The sequence below is a fragment of the Tamandua tetradactyla genome, chromosome 23 (assembly GCF_023851605.1).
Source record: "Tamandua tetradactyla isolate mTamTet1 chromosome 23, mTamTet1.pri, whole genome shotgun sequence".
NCBI classification, from domain to species: domain Eukaryota; kingdom Metazoa; phylum Chordata; class Mammalia; order Pilosa; family Myrmecophagidae; genus Tamandua; species Tamandua tetradactyla.
The window spans coordinates 42,410,016-42,431,205 of NC_135349.1; the positions used below are offsets into that span (position 1 = coordinate 42,410,016).

Here is a 21,190-nt window from a genome sequence, read left to right on the forward strand (position 1 = left end):
AGTTGTCTAGTTTGGTGGCATATAGTTGTTATAGTATCCTCTTATGATTTCTTTTGTTTTTTCAGGGTGTGTAGTAATGCGCCCCTTCTCATTTCTGATTTTGTTTATTTGCATCCCTCTCTTTTTTTCTTTGTCAGTCTTGCTAGTGACCCATCAATTTTTTTTATTTTCTCACAGAACCAACTTTTGCTTTTATTGATTCTTTCTATTGTTCTTTTGTTCTCCCATTCATCTATCTCTCCTTTAATCATTGTTATTTCTCTTCTATTTGCTTTGGAGTTAGTTTGCTGTACTTTCTCAAATTCCTCCAGGTTTGCTGTTCAGTCCTCAATTTTTGTTCTTTCTTGTTTTTTAATAGAGGCATTTAGGGCAATAAATTTCCCTTTCAGCACAGCCTTTGCCACTCCCATAAGTTCTGATAAGCTGTATTCTCATTTTCATTCATCTCCAAATGACTGTTGATCTCTCTAGCAGTTTCTTCTTTGACCCACTGGTTGTTTAAGAGTGTGTTATTTAATCTCCATAAATTTGTGAATGTTCTCGTTCTTTGGTGGTTATTGTGATCCAACTTTATCCCCTTGTGATCAGAGAAAGTGCTTTGCATAATTTCAGTATTTTTATGTTTATAAAGACATGTTTCGTGCCCCAGCATATGATCTATCCTGGAGCATGTTCCATGAGCACTAGAGAAGTATGTAAACCTTGTGGTTTGGGATGCAATGACCCATCCCAAATGGGTCTGTTAGGTCTAATTCATTTATCAAGTTATTTAATTTCTCTATTTCCTTGTTGATCTTCTGTCTGGTTGTCTCTCTAGAAAGAAGAGAGGTGTATTGAAGTCTCCTACTGTTGTTGTTAAAACATCTGTCACTCCCTTCAATTTTGCCAGTGTCTGACTCATGTACTTTGGAGCTCCTTGATTGAGAGCATAAACATTTATGATTGTTATATCTTCTTGGTGAATTGACCCTTTAATTAGTATATAGTGTCCTTCTTTGTCTCTTATGATGTCTTTACATTTAAAGTCTATTTTGTCTGATACTAGTATAGCTACTCCTGCTTTCTTTTGGTTACAACTTGCGTGGAAAATCTTTTTCCATCCTTTCACTTTCAATCTATTTGTATCCTTTGATCTATGATGAATCTCTTGTGAGCAGCATATAGCTGGATTATGTTTCTTAATCCATTCTGCCAATCTAATCTGTATCTTCTAATTGGTATATTTAGTCCTTTACCATTCGCAGTTATTACTGAAAATGCATTTCTTGATTCTACCACGTTATCTTTTTTATTTTATTTGTCAGATCTATATATTCTTTTCCCTCTTTCTCTTTGTACTCTTTAAATTACTCTTAGTGGTACTCTTCACTTCTGTGCCTTCCTCCAAACCTCCCTCTCCTGTCTTTTTTTGTTGTTCAGCAGGCAGAACTCCTGTAAGTATTTCTTGTAGGGCCAGTCTCTTTTTGACAGGTTCTTTCAGGACTTCTTTGTCTGTGAAAACTTTAATCTCTCCCTCAGTTTTAAAGGACAGTTTGGCTGGGTACAGAATTCTTGGCTTGAAGTCTTTCTCTTTGAGGATCTTGAATATATCATACCACTGCCTTCTCGCCTCCAGGGTGCTAGTTGAGTAGTGTGAACTCAGTCTTCTTTTATTTCCCGTGTATGTAGTAGATTGTTTTTCTCTTGCTGCTTTCAGGATTTTCTGCTTCTCTTCCACATTTGACAGACTGATTAGTATGTGTCTTGGGGAAGGCCTATTTGGATTTATTCTGTTTGGAGTTTGTTGGACTTCTTTGACTTATGTATTTATGTCCTTTATGAGGGTTGGGAAGTTTTCCCCCATTATATCCTCAGCTACTCTTCCTAGCCCTTTACTCCTCTCTTCTCCTTCTGGGACACCAGTGATTCTTATATTTGTGCACTTTGTTTTGTCTATCATTTCCCTGAGTTCCCATTCAATTTTTTCCATCTTTTTTGCCATTTGCTGTTTTGAGTCTTCGAAGTCAATTATCCTATACTCTATATCACTTATTCTTTCTTCTCTCTCTTCAAATCTGGTATTGTGTACCTTTAGCATGTTTTTTATTTGCTCAACAGGGTCTTTAATCTCTGTGATCTCTGCTGTTTTTGTTTATTCTTTCAAATACCTCTTTATGCTCTTCTGCTGTCTTGTTGATCTCCTTTATGTCATTTGCGGTCACTTATTTTGTTAAGTAGAGTTGTATGAACATCTTTGATTGGTTGTTCCAGCATCTGTGTCTCCTCTGGTGTTTTAATTACGTCTTTAGGTAGGGCTATATCTGTCTACGTTGTGATATGCTTAGTGATGATCTGCTGTCTTCGTGGCATGTTAATCAGTCATGGATTGATCCACTTTGGGAGTTGATTTCTTTCAGTAATCTAAGGCCTTGTGTCTGTGGAATGGTTGTACAGCAGGGAGTAGGGCACAGGTGGGCACTCAGTGTGGTAATTTGTTTCAGGACAGATACAGGTGCAGGTTGGGAATATTACACCGATGCTTGTGAATGTGGGCACCCAGCGGCCAGGGAGTATGTAACTGTGCGCGTTCAGCAGTCTGGGGGTCGTAACCTTGGTGTGTGCTAGTCTACAGCATGGGGCCCTTCATACACATGCATAGAGCTGTGGCAGCAGATTGGTGTTGTGCCTTCTTCACTGGGGACAGATGTGACCCGGCTCCTCAGGTCAGTACTTTCTCAGAGCTGGGAAGTGTGGCTAGGGCTGTGTTTATGTGTGGTTCTAGGACTGCTGTAAGGTGTGGTTCCCAGAGCTGAATGACATGATTGGGGCCCCTGTGCATGTGAGGGCCTGGGAGGGCTGTAAACGAATGCACAGTGCTCAGGCGGGGAGGAGTAAGGCTATGGGACACTATAGGGCTTGTGGAGCAGGGGTACCCTAGGTATGGAGGTTGGTACCCGCAACCTTTATGCACTGGCAACAGCCTGCAGGGAACAGCGAAGGGGAAGTAGTGCTCAGGGTGGGTGCAAGAGAGGTGGGTTGGGCTGCACTTGGAGTGAGGGTGGGGGGCAGGTTCATGCACTGGGGGCTGGTGGGGTGGGGGTGCCTGGAGCACGGGAAATGGGAGGGGTGACCAGGTTCAGGTGCGTGGGGTGTAGGGTGATTCGCTGGTCACAGGGCTGTGTTGGTGAGGGTGGCATGGCCAAGGAACATGGCTTGGCTTACTTACTTCCTAGTCCCAGGGTCCCATCCTTGTACCTATGGGCTCTGTGCCAGGCTCCAGCTTTCTGCCTTTCAATTCCTTGACCTTTAACCAGGGCTGCCGCATGTGGTGCAGAAGGCTCTCCCATGTCAGTCACACTCCCAAATTCCCACCTCAGTCGCCCTCCTATCCCTTCTCTATCTTTTCTGTGGAGCAGGGCCAAGCTCAAGCTAGTATATTCAGCCATCTTCCATTATGTGAATTTAAAAATGCCCTTATGGATGTTTCTTTTCCTGCCTGAGGTTTGCTGTCGTATGAATGTGTGATTCAGAAGATCAGACTAATTACAGGTTAACGCCGATCAGCTGCAGTATTTAGTTGTGGCAGGGTGGTAGGTTAATCCTCTCTATTCCTTTTCTAACTAGATCATGTGAATCTAGTTAGATTCATCTAGTTACATCATCCCTGCCCATCTTTGCTTATGGTCTTTATTCGGAGTCCCAAACTGTATTATATTCAGCACATTGGTGAGACCTGGGACAGAAAACTCCAACCTCCTACTCTTCTCATCCTAATTCTCTGCATTTTTGTCATAAATAGAAGTGGGAATTCCTGTTTTCTTTTCCTGTGTTGAGGCCTATTTCTCTCTCTCTAGGCATCCCCGTTGTTGATGATAGCAATTTCCTGGTTTAGGGGACACTACAACCCCCTCAGTTTTGGGCATATCAAAGACTTTTTGAAATCTTGGAGTGTTAAGCAGTTGGGGGGAGAGGCTTTGACAGTTTTCTCTGCCAGCCCTGCTTCTTGGCTTAAATAATGTGTGGCACTGCTTGTGCGGCCAGCACCCGGGCTGCCCCTGTTTCCGTTCTGAGCACTCTTTACTCACTTCCTTCACATGCACTCAGGTCTGAACACTCCCTTATACTGCTTGGTGGAACAGTGAAAAAGGGTTTCTGACTTCAAGGTGTGACTGTTTTTTTTTGCTTTGCATGGGCAGGCACCAGGAAACGAACCTGGGTCTCTGGCATGGCAGGCAAAAACTCTGCCTACTGAGCCACCGTGGCCCCCCCCAGGGTGTAACTTTTTAATTGAAGAAGAGACCCCTTTAATTCAAGAAAAGGACCTTAGCCAACATATTGCTGAAATTGGAAAAAGCTACAAACTTTTTCCCTGGAATCCCGGAGTTCCCACTGGCTGCTTTCTTCCACTGTGTAGCCGCCAGTCCCCAAGATTCCTCACCTGAGTACCAGGTACGCCACAGACCAGCCAAGCTCAGATTCCTGGGACTTCGGTGGAGCCTTTGTGCTGTGGAGAGGCACAAATCCCATCTCAGCCTCTCCTCAGCTGTGTGATACTGGCCACATTACTGAGCCTTTCTGAATTTATCCTTTCCCCTGTAAATTGGGGATATTTGTACCCTGGTTGAGCTATTATGAGGATGAAATGAATTGTGTCCATCATGGAGGCTGTCAAAGAATACAGTGTGTGCGCCCTATAAAAGATAGTTGGACACCCACATTTGTTTTTTTTGGGGGGGGCACCCACGTTTGAACCCATATGAAATAAATGGGGGCAAGCTGGGGTGGGGGTGGGGTGGGGGTATCATTAATCTTTCCTGTGAAGTTCCTGTGTCTTACCTTCCTTGGTGGGCACAGATCTCCATAAGCAAGACCAGTTCGTGTGGCTGTGCAGCCAGTGCTGCCCTCCCTGGTTCAAAGTCTGTCTCTGCAGCCCGCGCAGGCGCCCTGTCCCTGTGCAGTGTCCTTCTGTGTGCTCCTCAAGGAGCTGTCCTCCCCTTGTTTACAATTGTCGTTTGTTTTTCCACCAGGAGGCATCTCCAGCAGCTCTGCCAAGCTCTTTGAAGTTCCTGATACATGGTAACCAAGAACTGAGTGAAACAAATTGCGGGTGCTGTCACTGAGAGAGAACCAGCCAACACCCCAAAACCATTTGGAAGCCATACTGTATTTAATTGAATAAAATGTGGTATGGGAGGGATTTGAAACTAAGTATGTCTCTTAGAAACACGATTTTTATTTTTGTGGTTGTTTCTTTTTTTCCTTTTTAATTTAAACTGTCTGTGGAACACTCATCACAGTTGTAGGCTGTCATGAATATGTGTACTATTAACCAGTTATTTGTTACTCATGTGAAATCTTTGCTGTCATGAATTAGTGCTTTTAAGAACCCACCTGATGTGGAATGTTGGCTGTGAAATATGTAAAAAGAGCTGATATTCTCATGTGCTGTGATTATGAATCTGGGGCTGAGCTCTGTCCTGCCTGGAGAGGTTCTCATCCATCTTTTCATGCGCAGATTGCTGGGCAGTTACAGTGCATGATTGCAGTCTCCCCATGGAGAAATCGGTTGTGTCTCCCTGCTTCCCACCATAGCTGCCTGAAAATATTCAGCTTTCTCAAGCTTGTTTTTCCAGCAGGAAAATGCCTGCTGATGTCAACCCATCAAGGAGCTTACCTATGCCTTGGCCTTTGGACATATTTATTTAGAGTTATTTTTCCTAAGATGTGAGTTTCTCACAGGGGGTGTTGGAGTAACAAAATTAACTTCTGTTCTTTCATGTTGTGCTGTGTTCTCTCTTCGGTGTCATCACCTGGTTGTCTTTTCTTCTTTTTTTCTTTTGTGTGTGTGTGTTTGGATGGCAGTCTGCAGGTAAAGGGTCGTGTGTGGGTGCATGTGTGTGAGTCTAGGAAATCATGAGAAATGACAGATCTGCAACATGTACCAGCCCTTCCTCTGTTGAAACAAATAACAGCAACAAAATTTCGTGGATCTACTTCAATGGATCTGCTTCAGATAGATCATTCTTAGATATGTAACATTTTTGTATTGTGAAAACAAAATGAAAAATGTATTTCCAAAAGATAAAAATTAAAGAAATTTTCATAGGACTCAGGTTTTTCCTTCCTCTTTTTTTATAAGTGAATGATGTGTTTGATATGCATATGGATATATTTCTCTCAAGATCAACCCTGAAAAGATCTAGTAAGTCACCAAGCCTAGTGCTTCTGGGTTTTTTGTTTTGTTTTTTAAACCTCCAACCTGTATACGTGCCTTATTGAACCAGATGCCCCAGTGCTGAAGTTAAACCCTATGATAAATGGCTGTGTGGGAGGATGTGGGTCTTTTTGAGTGGTAGATGGACTCAACATTTTTAACAACTCAGACTGGAATTCCGGGATGTTCCGCATATTCCCTTACCTGCTCCCTCCCTTCCCCAAGAGTTTCATAGCCACAAAGTCACAAACCCATACTTGGCAAGGAGGCGCTCACACCCCTTCTAAGTCTGTCATTGCTCACGGCTCAGTGGGAAAGAAAGTGTTGAAGGAGGATGATGACAAACTAAAAGCGGATGCAAACAGGAAAGATGTTGAAAGAGGGGCTGCTGGAGTCTGCTGAATCATGAAAACATACAGATAGGAACCAGCAGGTTTTTTTGTTTGGTTGGTTGGATTTTTTGACACTTGAACTTCTGACTCATCTTTTTTACATAAGGAGAAAGTGAAAACCAACTAAAGACTGATTGGCGTACAAATGAAAAGTACCTCTGGCCTGATTACGCCTTAAGTATAAACTCAGAGCACCTAGGGTTGTAGCGAACTTTTTGTGTCTGGAGTGAGAGAGAGAAGACACCTCCTGCCTTAATGTAATGAAATTCTCCACTGTGTCCTGAAACCCACTCAGTTGTGCTCCATGTTCCCTACTGGGGGAGCTCTATAAACACAGATGGTGCACCTGTCATTACTGGTCCAGAGGGGCTGGGGGAGGGGTGTGTTCTGGAAAGGACCTTGTGGCTGGCATCTCAGCTCCAGCTGCCTGTTCTTAGACGCAGTTACTCCCTCTGAGCCTCAGCCTTCTCATTTATAAATGAAGATAATGGTGATTTTGAGGATAAATGAAATTATGTACAGTGCTCAGTATACACAAGTGCAGTCAATTATAGTTGTATCTGAAGATGATGCTTTTGATCTGAAACCCTTGTGTCTCCTCTTATCAGCTGGAGCTGATAATGGGCATGGTCAATTGGAATTTGGCCTAAGATTAAATTTAATGCTCAGAGGAACCCTTGTACATGCTCAGACCCTTATTTGCCATCCATATCTTAAAACAAAATCTTGAACTGGGTTGGCCCTCTGCCCCCTCTATACGTAGACACTAGTCTTTCTTCACATCTCTTTTGAGCTGAAAGCTCTAGGATGTACTTCCGACCTGATACTGAAGAAGGTTTCTTGAATGTTGTAGCCATTTCCTGGAGGCAGGGATTTGCTGTTTTTGATTGCAATGATTTTGTAGCACTTCAACTTCAGAACTAGGATGGAGACTAAATCTGAGGCTCTGTCCATTTTTATAGTTTGGTATCTGTCCAGTTTTTACCCCAACATTTTATTACATATATTTTCAAACATAAACAGAAGTTGAAAGAATCATTCCATGAACACCTGTGTATTTAACACCTGCAGTTAATTTTGCTCTTATTTGCTTTATCCCATATCCATTCATCCATCCATCATCCGTCTTATATTTTGTTGAATTTTAAATAAGTTGCAAACATCAGTGCACTTCCCTCTCCCAGATGCTTCAGCATGCCTGTCATTAGCCGGAGTTCAATATTTGTTTACGTTTGTGCAGAGAGAAGAGACAGTGAAATGCTCAGGTCTTAAGTGTACCATTTGATAAGTTCTGACAAATGCAACCCAAACTGTCAAAATATAGAACATTACCACCTCTCCAGGAAATTCTGCCCTGCCTCTTCTCAGTCAACCCCTATGTCCATCCCCAGCAGCAACCACAAGTCTGATTTTTGGAGCCACAGATTAATTTAACATTTTCTAGAATTTTGTGTAAATAGAACCTGAAACACGTAGTCCTTGGCTTAAGACTTTTTCTACTCAGCATAATATTTTTGAGGTTCACGTGGTTGCATGTATCTGTAGTTCCTTCCTTATTGCTGAGTATGAGGAGACCACAGTTTTTCTACTTTGCAGTCGATTAACACCTGGGCTGTTTCCAGTTTTGAGCTATTATGAGTAAAGCTGCTGTGAACATTCTTGTACAAGCTTTTTGAGAACGCTTGTACGCTTCCATTCTTTGGGGTACAAGTAATGGAATTGCTGTGTCATAGGGCAGGTGTGTGTTTAGTTTTATAAGAAACTGCAAGATCTTTTTCAAAAGTGGTCATATTTATGTTCTCGCCAACAATGTATGAGAGAGATCAAGTAACTCCCTTCCTTGACCATAGTTGGTATTGCCAAGTCTTTGATTTTGCCGTCTTGATCAGTGCCTAGTGTATCATCACAGTTTTAATCTGCATTTCCCTGATAACTAATGGTGATGTGTGTGTTGCCCATTTGTTGCCAAGAGAATTTGTTCAATTATCTTGCACATATTTCTGAGGGTTAAGTTGCAGACATTCATCTTACATTCTGGACATCAGTCCTTTATCAGATAAATGTTTTGAAATTTTTTTGCCCTTAACTATGGCTTGCCTGTTTACCTACTTAACAGTAAATTTTAATGGGTAGATGTCTACTTTATTACTTTTTCTTCTCTTTTCTTCCTTTCTATGCCCTGTCTAAAAAACCTCAAGTCATGAAAATATTTTTCCATGTTTTCTTCTAGAAGTTTATAGTTCTCGTTTTTTGTTTAAGTCTTTGATATATCTTTGATTTTTTTTGTGTGTATGATGTGAGATAGGAGTTAAAGTTCCATTTTTCCATATGGATAGCCAGTGATTCTAACACCTTTTGTAGAAAAGACCTTCCCTATTGGATTGCTTTAGCACCATGGTGAAAAGAAAGAAGGAAAAAAAACAACAGCGATTGACTTAGTAAGTGTGGATCTTGAGTATGTTATTTTCAAACTGTGTGGTTATTGCTGAACAACAGCACAGTGAGAATTTCATCATTCCAATGTATACAGTTACCATTTGCACAATTTTGCAGTATTTCTCTTGATGTGGAGAAGAAAATGATCTGACGCTTGGTTACTGCTCAGGCCAGACCAGCCAGGCAACTCTTGTCTGGAAGAGCTAGTGAGTATTAAAAATAGCTCAGTGGGCGGGCCGCGGTGGCTCAGCGGGCAAAGTGCTTGCCTGCTATGCCGGAGGACCTCGGTTCGATTCCCGGCCCCAGCCCATGTAACAAAAACGGAGAAACAGAATACAATAAAACAAGAAAATGTTTAAAAATGTTTCCCTTTCTTCCTTCCTTCCTTCCTTCTATCCTTCCTTCCTTCTCTCTGTCTTTCCTTTAAAAAAAAAAAAAAAAAAAAAAAAAAAAAAAAAAAAAATAGCTCAGTGTTTTTGAAAGCCTTTTCTCTCTCTCTCTCTCTCTCTCTCTCTCTCTCTCTCTCTCTCTCTCTCTCTCGTGACTTACGTTTCATCAAATGAAATCTCTTCTCCCCACCCCCCAGTAATTTATGGAGTAAATTGATACATTTGATTTTTTTGAGGTAAGGTAATAGAATACCTGAAGAAGGCCGCTTCGTGTTCCTGCTGGTTGTGAGCCACCCCCTCCTCCAAGTTGTCTGGTCCCTCCTAGAAGCAGTTCGGGTGTGTGCACCTGTAGGTCTCAGTCTTCCGCCTTCTCTAGTCATGCTGTGAACTTTAACCTGAGAAAGCTCCAGATGCTGCAGGGCCTGGTGGAAACAGCATGTTCACCTGAGGGGGGGGGGGGGGGGTTGTTTTTTGTTTTTTTTTTTAACTTTTTATTGTAGTAACATACAACTCAAAATTTCCCATTTTAATCACTTTCAGGCGTACGATTTAGTGGTATTAATTACATTCAGATGTGCTACCAGCACCAACATCCATTACCCTAGATTTTCCATTCCCCAAACAGAAACACTGTACCCATTAAGCAGCAATTCCCCCTTTCCCTCATCCCCTAGCCCCTGGATATCTGTCTCTATGAAATTTGCTTCTTTTAGATATTTCATCTAAGAAAAAGTACTCATTGTCTTTTTGTGTCTGGCTTATTTTATTCAACATGATGTCTTCAAAGTCTATCCATGTGGTAGCATGCATCAGAACTTCACTGTTTTTATGGCCAAATGATATTCCATTGTGTGTGTGTGTCTGTACATGCACACACATACTACATTTTGTTTACCCATGCATCTTCTGATAAACATTTGGTTTGTTTCTTCCTTTTGGCCGTTGTGAACCTGTGTGCAAATATCTTCTACCTGCTATTGTTTGGTAACCATCAGCTAATAGAGTTCCTGGACCATCCCTGATACTCTCTCTCCAGGATGCACCTAACCGAGGGTGAGCTTTCTCCGTTGTAAGAGGGGATTCCCTTTCTAGTCGTTGCCTAAGCCTTCTGACAGCTGCCCTTACTATACTCTGATGATAGAAAAGCTGCTGCTCAGCCAAGCTGCTAATTCCGGATGACACTTGACCTTTCAATACCAACAGGCTTTATGGCATTTGAGTGCAAAGCCACAGCTGGACGCTGACAATTTTTGGCAGCAAAGAGGGTAAGAACGGTGGATGCAGAACCCTCCCCACTCACCCCATCTTCCGCAGGTGAAAGGAGAGAGTGGACCTGATTTGCTTGATGTCCCGTTTTAGCAGAGGAGACACTGAGTGTGAGCTCCTAATGTTTGTTTGTTCTTTCCCCAAACTGCTTGGGCAGTAAACTAAAGCACACCTTCCCAAGGAGCACAAGTCTTTATCGTGTGACCTTTTATGTTGGTGTCTGTTCACAGGCAGTCTTAGTGTGGCCAGGACTACAGGGGTCACCCAACAGCCACTCAGAGAACTCCCAGGCAGGGCTCTGCTGTGCCATTCTGAATTTGACCAATATCTACAGCCAGCTATTGCTGTTCTCTCCTTGCCTCAGAAAGGCCAGGCACTGGTCCTAAGAAAGGAGCCAAATGAATTCCTTGAACCTACAGTCACTGTAAACTTCACAAGTAGAGTGGACTTCACAAGACTCTTGTTTCCTCCCTTCTCAGTAGCCTCCTCACCTCCCATTTGGCTGTCAGCCTGGACCTTTTTTTTAATTTTAAAATTTTTTTTATTGTCACGTAAAACATATATACAAAGAAAAGGGGGGGGAAAAGCAATGATTTTCAGAGTTCACCTCAATAAGTAGATACAGAACCGATTTCAGACTTTGCTATGGGTTACCATTGCACTACAGCTTGGACATTTTTTTTTTCAGTTTTAATTAATAAGGTCAATCAACATACAGCAAGAACATTCTTAACATATGAATGATCCATACTTGGTATGCAATCAGTGACTCACAATATCATCACATAGTTGTATATTCATCACCATGCTCATTTCTCAGAACATTTGTATCACTCCAGGAAAAGAAATAAAAAGAAGAACTCATATATACCATACCCCTTACCCCTCCCTCTCATTGACCATTAGTATTTTCTTCTACCCAATTTATTTATTACTTTAATGTATTTGTTTTTTATTGCTGCTGTAACAGATTACCCCACGCTTGGTGGCTTAAACAATACACATTATCTTACAGTTCTGGAGATCAGAAGTTCAAAATGGATCTTGCTGGGTTAGAATCAAGGTATTGGCAGGGCTGGGTTACTTCTAGAGGCTCCGGGAGAAAATCCAGTTCCTTGACTTCCAGCTTCTCAAGGCTGACCGCCCTTCCTTGGCTCATGGCCCCTCCATGTTCAAGCTATACCCAATTTATTTTAACATTTGTTCTCCCTATTATTTATTTATTTTTAATCCATGTTTTTTACTCATCTTTCCACACTGTAGATAAAAGGAGCATCAGAACAAGGTTTTCACAATCACACAGTCACTTCCAAATATATCATACAATCATCTTAAAGAAATGACTACTGGAACACAGCTCTACAGTTTAAGGCACTTACTCTAGCCTCTCTAATACATCTTAAACTAAAAAGGAGTTATCTATATAATGCGTAAGAATAACCTCCAGGATAACCTCTCAACTATTTGAAACTAAGTTTATTTTGTCTCATTTCTCTCTTCCCCCTTTCAGCCGAGAAGGTTTTCTCAATCCCTTGATGCTGAGTCCCAGCTCGTTCTAGGATTTCTGTCCCATGCTTCCAAGGAGGTTGACACCCCTGGGAGTCATGTCCCATGTAGAGATGGGGAGCAACCTGGGCTTTTAAAGGAGGTCTCCAGACCCCCCTTTTTTAGAGGCCCTGTCTTAGACTGCTATTAGGTATATTCCATCTAATCACACTTCCTTCTCCTGCACATCATATCCCATTTTTCTTATACAGCTCATCCATTTAGAGGCCAAGGAGGAAATGAACATACTGAAGGTGAACTTGTCCTCAGTGCTCTGTTCTGCCTCCCAGGAGATACAGGGACAGGTTGTGTGACCATTTGGTTTCCAGGTGCTAGTGGAACCTTCCTTTGCCATTTATTCTCACAGGCCCCACTGCTGATGCTTAAATTATAGCAGTACTCAAAAGTTCTTTTTGGCATTAATCTTTTTTACTCTCTTTGGTGCTGGGGTCCAGAAGCAGGTAGAAGAGAACGGCACATCCTTCTGAAGTCTCAGCTCAAGCCCTCTTTGTGGAGGGATGTTTGCTTCCAGAGTTGAGCCATGTCTTGGCACATAGGTCTGTTTTGTTGTTTCTTTTTCTTGGGTGCATGGTCTGGGAATCGAACCCAGGTCTCCCACATGGAAGGCAAGCATTCTACTCTGCTTTTTTTCTAAAATTAGAGAAGCTATAGGTTTACAGAAAAATAATGCAGAAAATACAGAGTTCTCATATACTATCCACACATGCACACTCACACGCGCAGCTTTCTGCATTAATACTTTGCACTAGTGTGATAATTTTACAGTTGTTGAAATAATGTATAATTATACCATTAGCTATAGTCCATAATTTACATTAGGATTCATAGTTCATATTGTCCTTTGGGTTTTTAAAAATATGTATTCTAGTAGCATATGTAAGCCTAAAATTTCTCCTTTTAACCACGTCCACGTTATATAATCCAGTGCTGTTTATTACGTTCAAAATGCTGTGCTACCATCATCACCTTTCATCATCAAAGCTTTCCATTCCCCTAAACAGTAACTCTGTACAAATTAGGCAGTAACGCCGCATCCTCCATCCTCACCCTGGCCCCTGGTAACCTGTATTCTAGCTTCTAACTATGAATTTGTTTAGTCTAATTATATCAATGAGATCATACAATATTTGTTCTTTTGTGTCTATCTTACTTCACTCAACATGATGTCTTCAAGATTAATCTATGTTGCCACATTTATCAGAGCTTCATTCCCTTTTATGGCTGAATAATATTCCATTGTATGTATATACCACATTTTATTTATCCATTCATCTGTTGATGGGTATTGGTATTGTTTCCATCTTTTGGATCTTTTGGCTATTGTGGTTAATGCCGCTATGAACATTGGTGTGCAAATAGCTGCCCAGGTTCCTGCTTTCAGTTCTTTTGAGTCTATACCTTGAAGTGAGATTCCTGGGTCATACTTTCTGAGGAGCAGCTTAACTGTCTTCCACACCACCTGCACCCCTTGTACATTCTCAGAATCAAGGAACAAGCATTCGTATTTCTCCACATTCTCTCCAACACTTGTTGTTTTCCGTTGTGTTTTGTTTTTTTACATAGTAGCCATTTTAGTAGGTGTTTAATTGGATTGTTTGCCTTTTTACTGGTGAGTTGTAGGATTTCTTTATATATACATTGGTCTATTTCTGCAGTAGGGGACCAGCTGTTCCAGTCCAAGGTTTCTTACCACAAATGGACTTACGGAAGGGCCTACTGGCTTCCTCCAGGCTTTCAGACACCTCTTCACATTTCGTTTGGCTTCCCTGCCCTGTCCCAAGAAGTCAGTATTTGGAGTCTCTTCTGTTTCACTGTTATTGCAGGCACTGGGGAAGGAGGGGGTTGGCTTAATTCTGGGCAGCAGGGAACCTCACTTTTCTCTTGGCTCTGGCCTCTGGACATCCCTCTGCCCGTCCCAGGAAACAGCTGAGAAGCACCATGGGCGAGGGATACCCTCCGTCTGCATCCCTGTCACCTCAGACTTGGGCCCTTCCAAGGGCCACTGGCCCCCACCTGCCAGTAGAGACAGAAGTTGAGAACTCAGCACACTGACATGGGCAGAGTGATGCCTAGGAGCCCAGTGCTCCAGCAACAGGGCCTGAGAATAGAGCTAAAGCTATTGGGAGGAAAAAAAACATTAAACCTGGTAGACCAGGCAAGGACTACTGTGCCCCAAGGCTGGCGCTGGTTTGTCAGGATTCAGGGTTAGGAGATGGAGGAGAAGGCTCTCAACAAAGAGCTATGGAAGATTCCAAGCAACCACAACAAACCCAATCATTTGAAAGGCTCCACGTATGTAAGTGTCTCGACTCCTTTCGGGCTATGTGGCCGTGAAGGGCACAGTCTCTGGCAGTCAGGCCTCAAAGTTCAGTTCCACCACTTCCGAGCTGTGTGACCTCAGGATGTGTCTCAACTGCTCTGAGCTTTCATTTCCCCAACCAAGGGTCCCAAGGTGATAGTAACATACCTGGCACATAATCAACTCTAAATATGAGCAACAGGTGTCTGAACGAGCTAGGCCCTCAGTGTGAGAGAGTGACATCTACCATACAGTCCAAATCATCCTAAGACATCAACAAGCTACAAGGTGCTGACTCGAGGTGTGAGCTGGAGATAGAAGTGGCCTTTCCCTTGGATTTGCTCCCTCAGCCACCATCCAGCAGCCACAGATTTTCTTTATGAACGAGTCTGGCACATTTTCTCATCATTTAGCTTTCTCTAGGCCAGTGGTTCTTAAGCTAGAGGGGGTGCCGAGTCACCTGGAGGGCTGCTTTCCGGGTCGCTGAGCCCCGCCCTGGCGTCTCTGACTCAGGAGGCCTGGGGTGAGGCACAAGAATTTATATTTCTCACAGTTCCCAGGTGATGTCGCCGCAGCTGGACGCACGGCATGCTTTGAGAATAGAAAGCTTCAGAAGACGGGCGCAGACCCTGCATGTGCTTCTTCCCGGGGCTGGGGAATCCCGGGCACGTCTGTTCTCTCTGGGCCTCCACTGCCGCCTCTGTAAAGCGAGGTGATTAGGTATTCGGACACCACCGCTCACATTCTGTAACCCTCTGGCGGGACCATAGATTAGAAAGCAGTTTGGCAATGCACAGCAAGAGCTTTTAAACTGTTTTAGCTCCAGGATGCTCCAACCCCCCTTCCAGGAAGCTAGCTCTCAAGAAATCGTCTGAGATAGGGACGGAGCTTTATGGTTGCTGGGGTGGGGGTGGGGGTAGGGTTGCAGACGTGTGTATAGCTCTCTGTTCCTCTACCCATAAATGGATGGAGATTGAAGAAAGGGGGCGTCTGGCCCCAACGAAATGCACTGACCCCCGATGTGAACCGGATCTGCCCAGGTGCCGCGGCCCTCAGCCTCGGCACGTCTCCCTGTTCGCATCCCTCTCCTTTGCTCTTCGTTTGCGCAGTGCTATCGACACCGTTTAGATACGTGAGCCTGGTGGGCAAACATCTGGGGCTGAACTTCTAGCTCTGCCACTGACCGTGACCTCCAGGGCGCGTCACTGAACCCTCCTGGGCCTCAGCTTTCGCTGTGAAACGGGTTTACCCACTGTTTACCTACACCTTAAAAGATTGTGAAGTGCTTGGAATAGAGTACGCTCCAATGAACATTTTCTGCTGTTGTTAGAGAAAAGAACACACAACAGAGAAGAAAATCAGCAAGTACAGGATTAAATACCAGAGGGAGACTGTAGGGTTCTGTATTTTCCAGGAGACGCTTGGTGCTTCCTGGTATGAATAAACAATGGCAGTGAAATGGGGAGAGGACTGGGTGAGTGCTTACTACCCGCAAGGCGCTTTCTGTTATTACACTGCCGCTCACTGGGACGCCGCGTGGATAGTGTGCTATTAGTTTTACTTGACAATGGGGGAAACTGAGGCTGAGATCGGGAACGGCTAGGCTCCCACAGCTAGGAAGCTGCAGAGTCAAGGCCTGAGTTCAGGTCTGTACGAAATAGCATGCTGCCTCCAACGTGTGGTTTCCACGAATCCTGTTCTTAATAGAAACTCCTTCAGGACACTCCTGGCCAAAGAGTCTAAGTGGGAATGAGCAAGTGGAACAGGAAGACGAGGGCTCTCGGGCCCTGTAAAGTGGAGAACAGGCCGTCTGGCCGGGATGCTAAGTACCTGCCAATTCACACGTTCCCAGCGTGGTGGGAAACCGGCTGGACAATGGAGAATTAAAGAGAAGGTGAAAAAACCCTCCATTTTACCCCACTTAACCCAGTCTCCTGAATCTGACAAAACCCTCGAGCTTCACTGAGTCACAATCATTATCAAGGGAAACTGTAGGCCCAGGACTCTCTGAGATCACTTTTATCCCATTCAACAAATCGGAGGGCAACCCGGTGGATGCGATTAGCTTTTCCTGAGTCAAATTCCGGATTATTGACAGTCAGAGGCTGGACAAACTGGACCACAACACGCAGGGGGAATGCATGCTGCGGTTTTACTTTCCTTATCCCCAACAGAGCCAAGATAGGAAACCACTTCCTGTCCTCTCGGCAGTCTGCCCATGGGCCACTGGAGCCCGCCTGTGGCCAGTGCCACCCACCTGGGCTTGAAGCACCTGCAAGGGCCACAAACCGAAGTTGCCAACCTACCCGTCCCTCTGTTGGAAGAGGCGAGCAGCAAAAGGCTGGTAACTTGTCCTCTGGCTGGCATAAGAAATATAGCAAGGCGTGTGCATGGAAGAAATTACATAAGCCTGGCATGTGTATAAGCTTCCCCCTCGCAGGGTTCTGCAAAAGTCTGCACTTTGCCCTCCCAGGCAAAGTTTCTTGGCTTCAATTTTTTTGGTCTAGCATATCCCTATGTTTTCATCTAGAAAAAATCTGTTGGGGGGGGGGATTCAATTTTTTCTTATAAAACAGATTTAAATTACCTAAATATAACTTGAGCAAAAAAAAAAAAAAAAAAAACACCTCTTTTATCTTGTCCTGTCTTTTTTGGCAAGATTATCTTGTCTAAAATAGTCCAATTTAAAAAGACCCTCTCAGACAAATAACCTAATTTAAAAATGGGCACAGTACTTAAATAGACATTTCTCCAAAGAAGATATACAAATGGCTAATAAGCACATGAAAAGATGCACAGCATTATTGCCATCAGGGAAATGCAAATCAAAATCATAATAAGATAGCATTTCACACTCACTAGGATGGCTGTTACATTAAAAAAAAAAAGACAAAATAAGTGTTGGCGAGGAGGCAGAGAAATTAAAACCTTTGTACATTGTTGGTGGTGGTGTAAATGGTATAGCCACTGTGGAAATCAGTTTGATGGGTCCTCAGAAAGTTGAATGCAGAATGACCATTTTACCCAGCAATCCCACTTCTTGGTACACCCCAAAGAACTGAAAGCAGAACTCGAATGGATATTTGTACACCACTGTTCACAGCAGCATTATTCACAGTAGCTAAAAAGCGGAAGCAACTCAAGTGTCCATCAGCAGGTGAATGGAGCTAGGGAGGGACTGGGAAGTTCATGTTAAATGGGTATGGAGTTTCTGTTTGGGGTGATGGAAAAGTTTTGGCAATGGATGTAGACATAATTAAAGTTTTTAATGAACAAAAGTTTGGCAAACTTAGATTTGTAGTAATTAACGCCACTGAACTGTACATTTGAAAGGGGATAAAAAGGGAAATTTTTAGGGTGTATGTAAGTTACAAAAAAAAAGAAAACCCTCAGAACTGTACAACACAAAGAATGAACCCTAAAGTGAACTAGCTGTCTAAAGATAATGGCATAATTATTACAAAATCCTCATTGACCTCTGTGAACAGGTGGTTCTGGAATTGATAGAACTTCGTGAATTGGGTGCTGCCAGATCACTTCTGAGACAGATGGACCCCATGATTATGTTAAAGCAAACACAGCCAGAGCGGTATATTCATCTGGAGAACCTCTTGGCCGGGTCTTATTTTGATCCTCGTGAGACATACCCAGATGGAAGTAGTAAAGAAAAGAGAAGAGCAGCGATTGCCCAGGCCTTAGCTGGGGAAGTTAGTGTAGTTCCTCCGTCTCGTCTCATGGCATTGCTGGGACAGGCACTGAAGTGGCAGCAGCACCAGGGATTGCTTCCTCCCGGCATGACCATAGATTTATTCCGAGGCAAAGCAGCTGTGAAAGATGTGGAAGAAGAAAAGTTTCCTACACAGCTGAGCAGGCATATTGTTTGGTCAGAAATCACATGTGGAGTGTGCTCGATTTTCTCCAGATGGTCAGTATCTAGTTACTGTGTCTGTTGATGGATTCATTGAAGTATGGAATTTTACGACTGGAAAAATCAGAAAGGATCTTAAGTACCAGGCCTAGGATAACTTTATGATGATGGACGATGCTGTCCTCTGCATGTGTTTCAGCAGAGATACAGAAATGTTAGCAACTGGAGCCCAAGATGGAAAAATCAAGGTATGGAAGATCCAGAGTGGACAGTGTTTGCGGAGATTCGAAAGGGCACACAGTAAAGGTGTTACTTGTCTAAGCATAGTAGTCAGATCCTTAGTGCCTCATTTGACCAGACAATTAGAATTCATGGCTTAAAATCTGGAAAGACTCTGAAGGAATTTCGTGGCCATTCCTCTTTTGTTAATGAAGCAACATTTACACAAGATGGACATTATATTATTAGTGCATCATCTGATGGCACTGTGAAGGTTTGGAATATGAAGACCACAGAATGTTCAAATACCTTTAAATCCCTGGGCAGCACTGCAGGAACAGATATCACTGTCAACAGTGTGATTCTGCTTCCTAAAAACCCAGAGCACTTTGTGGTGTGCAACAGATCAAACACGGTGGTCATCATGAACATGCAGGGGCAGATTGTCAGAAGCTTCAGCTCTGGTAAGAGACAAGGTGGTGACTTTGTTTGCTGTGCCCTTTCTCCCCGTGGTGAATGGATCTACTGTGTGGGGGAGGATTTTGTGCTCTATTGTTTCAGTACAGTCACTGGCAAACTGGAGAGAACTTTGACAGTTCATGAAAAGGACGTGATTGGTATTGCACATCACCCACATCAAAACCTGATTGCTACTTACAGTGAGGATGGACTCTTGAAGCTCTGGAAACCCTGATTTGACTTTTCTTTTTAAACTAACTTGAGAGCATGCACTTAAATGAAGACATACATATTCAAAAAAAAAAAAAAAAAAGAGGAGGGACCCCGTTATCTATCTTCTACTGCAGTGGTTATTGCTAAACTTTTGAAGACAATGGCCTGCATTTTACCAGTGTACCAAAACAGCAAATGTAATCTAAGGGCACTGAATTAAGTACTACATGTTGAAATTCTTAATAAACCTATGGAAATGCTTAAATTGCTATTCCATCAGGGATCAATACTCTTCAGAATAATTTACTCTATGTGGCACTGTCAAATCTAGATGCAGTTACTGATCAGGTCACCTATCAGTTGAAAATTTCTTACTACGGCATTATTTTCTTTGTCTATGCTTCGTAAAAAATTAGGTGTGTACCAGTGGTTCTCCCTAGCAATTTTCATGACAGGAATTGCTTTTGTGCAATGGCCCTCAGATTCTCAAAAACTTGATTCTGAGGAACTTTCAGCTGGCTCTGTATTTGTAGGACTTGTGGCAGTTCTTACAGCATATTTTTCAAGTGACTTGGCTTCGGTTTACTTGGAGAAAATTTTTTTAAAAACCAAGCAATTCATGTAGATAAGAAACATTTGGCTTGGTTTCTTTGGAGTTATATTTGGATTAATGAATGTATGTATTTATGGCAGAGAATTGTTATCAAAGAATGGATTTTTCCAGGGATATAGTATTTTTCAGGCAGATAATATTTTTAAAGGATTTGCAGCTTCTTTATCCATAATATCATCAACACTGATATCCTATTTTTGTCTACAAGATTTTGTACCAATCAACATCTTTTTCCTTGGAGCCATCCTTGTAATAACAGCTACTTTCCTATAGGGTTATATTCCTAAGCCTACAGGAAATCGCACTAACTCATAGCAGTATACCATCTTAAACTGGTTTTTCAAGATGGTGCACTAGAAATCTCGACATTAATCCTGCACAGGGGACCTCAAACAGATTATGTGAAGGTATCATGCTGAATCTGATTATATTGTGCAAATGGCTTAAAATTATAAAAGTTTAAGGAAAAACGATGTATGTACAAAAAAAATACCTTTTGTATCTAGAAATCAAAACTTTAAAGTATTTCCAGGGGTTACAATACTTTAATTAGAGAAAATTTTAAATCTAGGTTTAAAAAGATTTTAACTTTTTAACTGCTGCAGAAATGTCCTATACACTCTTTGCAAGAGCACAACTGTCAGGTATCAATTTTTGCAAATCAGATCTTTTTAATCTCATTAAATGTTTTTTCTATCTTACTCTTCTTGTACACAGTGTATGTACTCTGATATATCTTCTTGTACAGATATATCAAATCCCATAGATATTCAAAGTTTGAAAATTATAATTACATATAAAGTTGTAAAGAAATTCAAGTATATGTAATTTGAAAAAATATTTCCACGTATGTAAGATTTTTGTATTTGTACAAAGGATTACTAAAAAAAAGGATTGTGAATGTTGTTTGTTAAACTACATAAAAATTGTAACATTCTGGTTCAGCTTATCAGAGAATAAAATTCACATTTAAATTTAATGTAGAGAGATACACACATCTATTTCTCTATATATGTTTTAAGATGTTCTAGTGCTTCAAGCTCCTGAAAGCAATTAATTTGCTCCTGTACTAAACAGGAGTCAGTGACTTTCACACTAATGGAGTTTTTCCTTAATCTCCTAATTGTATTTTTTTTGTATATCAGATAAATGTTTGGTATCACTTGAAATTAAATTTGTATATGTGTTAATTTCCATTAAAATTTTAAAATGTCATTTAAAGGACTAAATGCTCATTTAACAGTTTAAAATAAATTATTGTTGTCTATAATATCTCT

At 42.1% G+C, this 21,190-nt stretch overlaps 1 protein-coding gene and 2 pseudogenes across 2 annotated transcripts in view; all 3 read left to right on the forward strand.

Annotated features, from left to right (window-relative positions):
- The window catches only part of PARN (poly(A)-specific ribonuclease), a 226,455-nt gene extending 217,212 nt beyond the window's left edge, over window positions 1–9,243 (forward strand). Inside the window, exon 25 of one of the 2 annotated variants that reach the window (XM_077141737.1) lies at window positions 5,007–9,243. In XM_077141737.1, coding sequence (XP_076997852.1) covers window positions 5,007–5,059 — 53 coding nt within the window. In that variant the 3' untranslated portion in view covers window positions 5,060–9,243. The remainder of the gene's footprint in view (window positions 1–5,006) is intronic. The other variant, XM_077141738.1, reaches the window with a different exon arrangement.
- Window positions 9,244–17,993: 8,750 nt separating this feature from the next.
- Window positions 17,994–19,455, forward strand: LOC143666775 (WD40 repeat-containing protein SMU1 pseudogene; annotated as a pseudogene).
- Window positions 19,365–20,671, forward strand: LOC143667480 (UDP-N-acetylglucosamine transporter pseudogene; annotated as a pseudogene).
- Window positions 20,672–21,190: the final 519 nt, after the last annotated feature.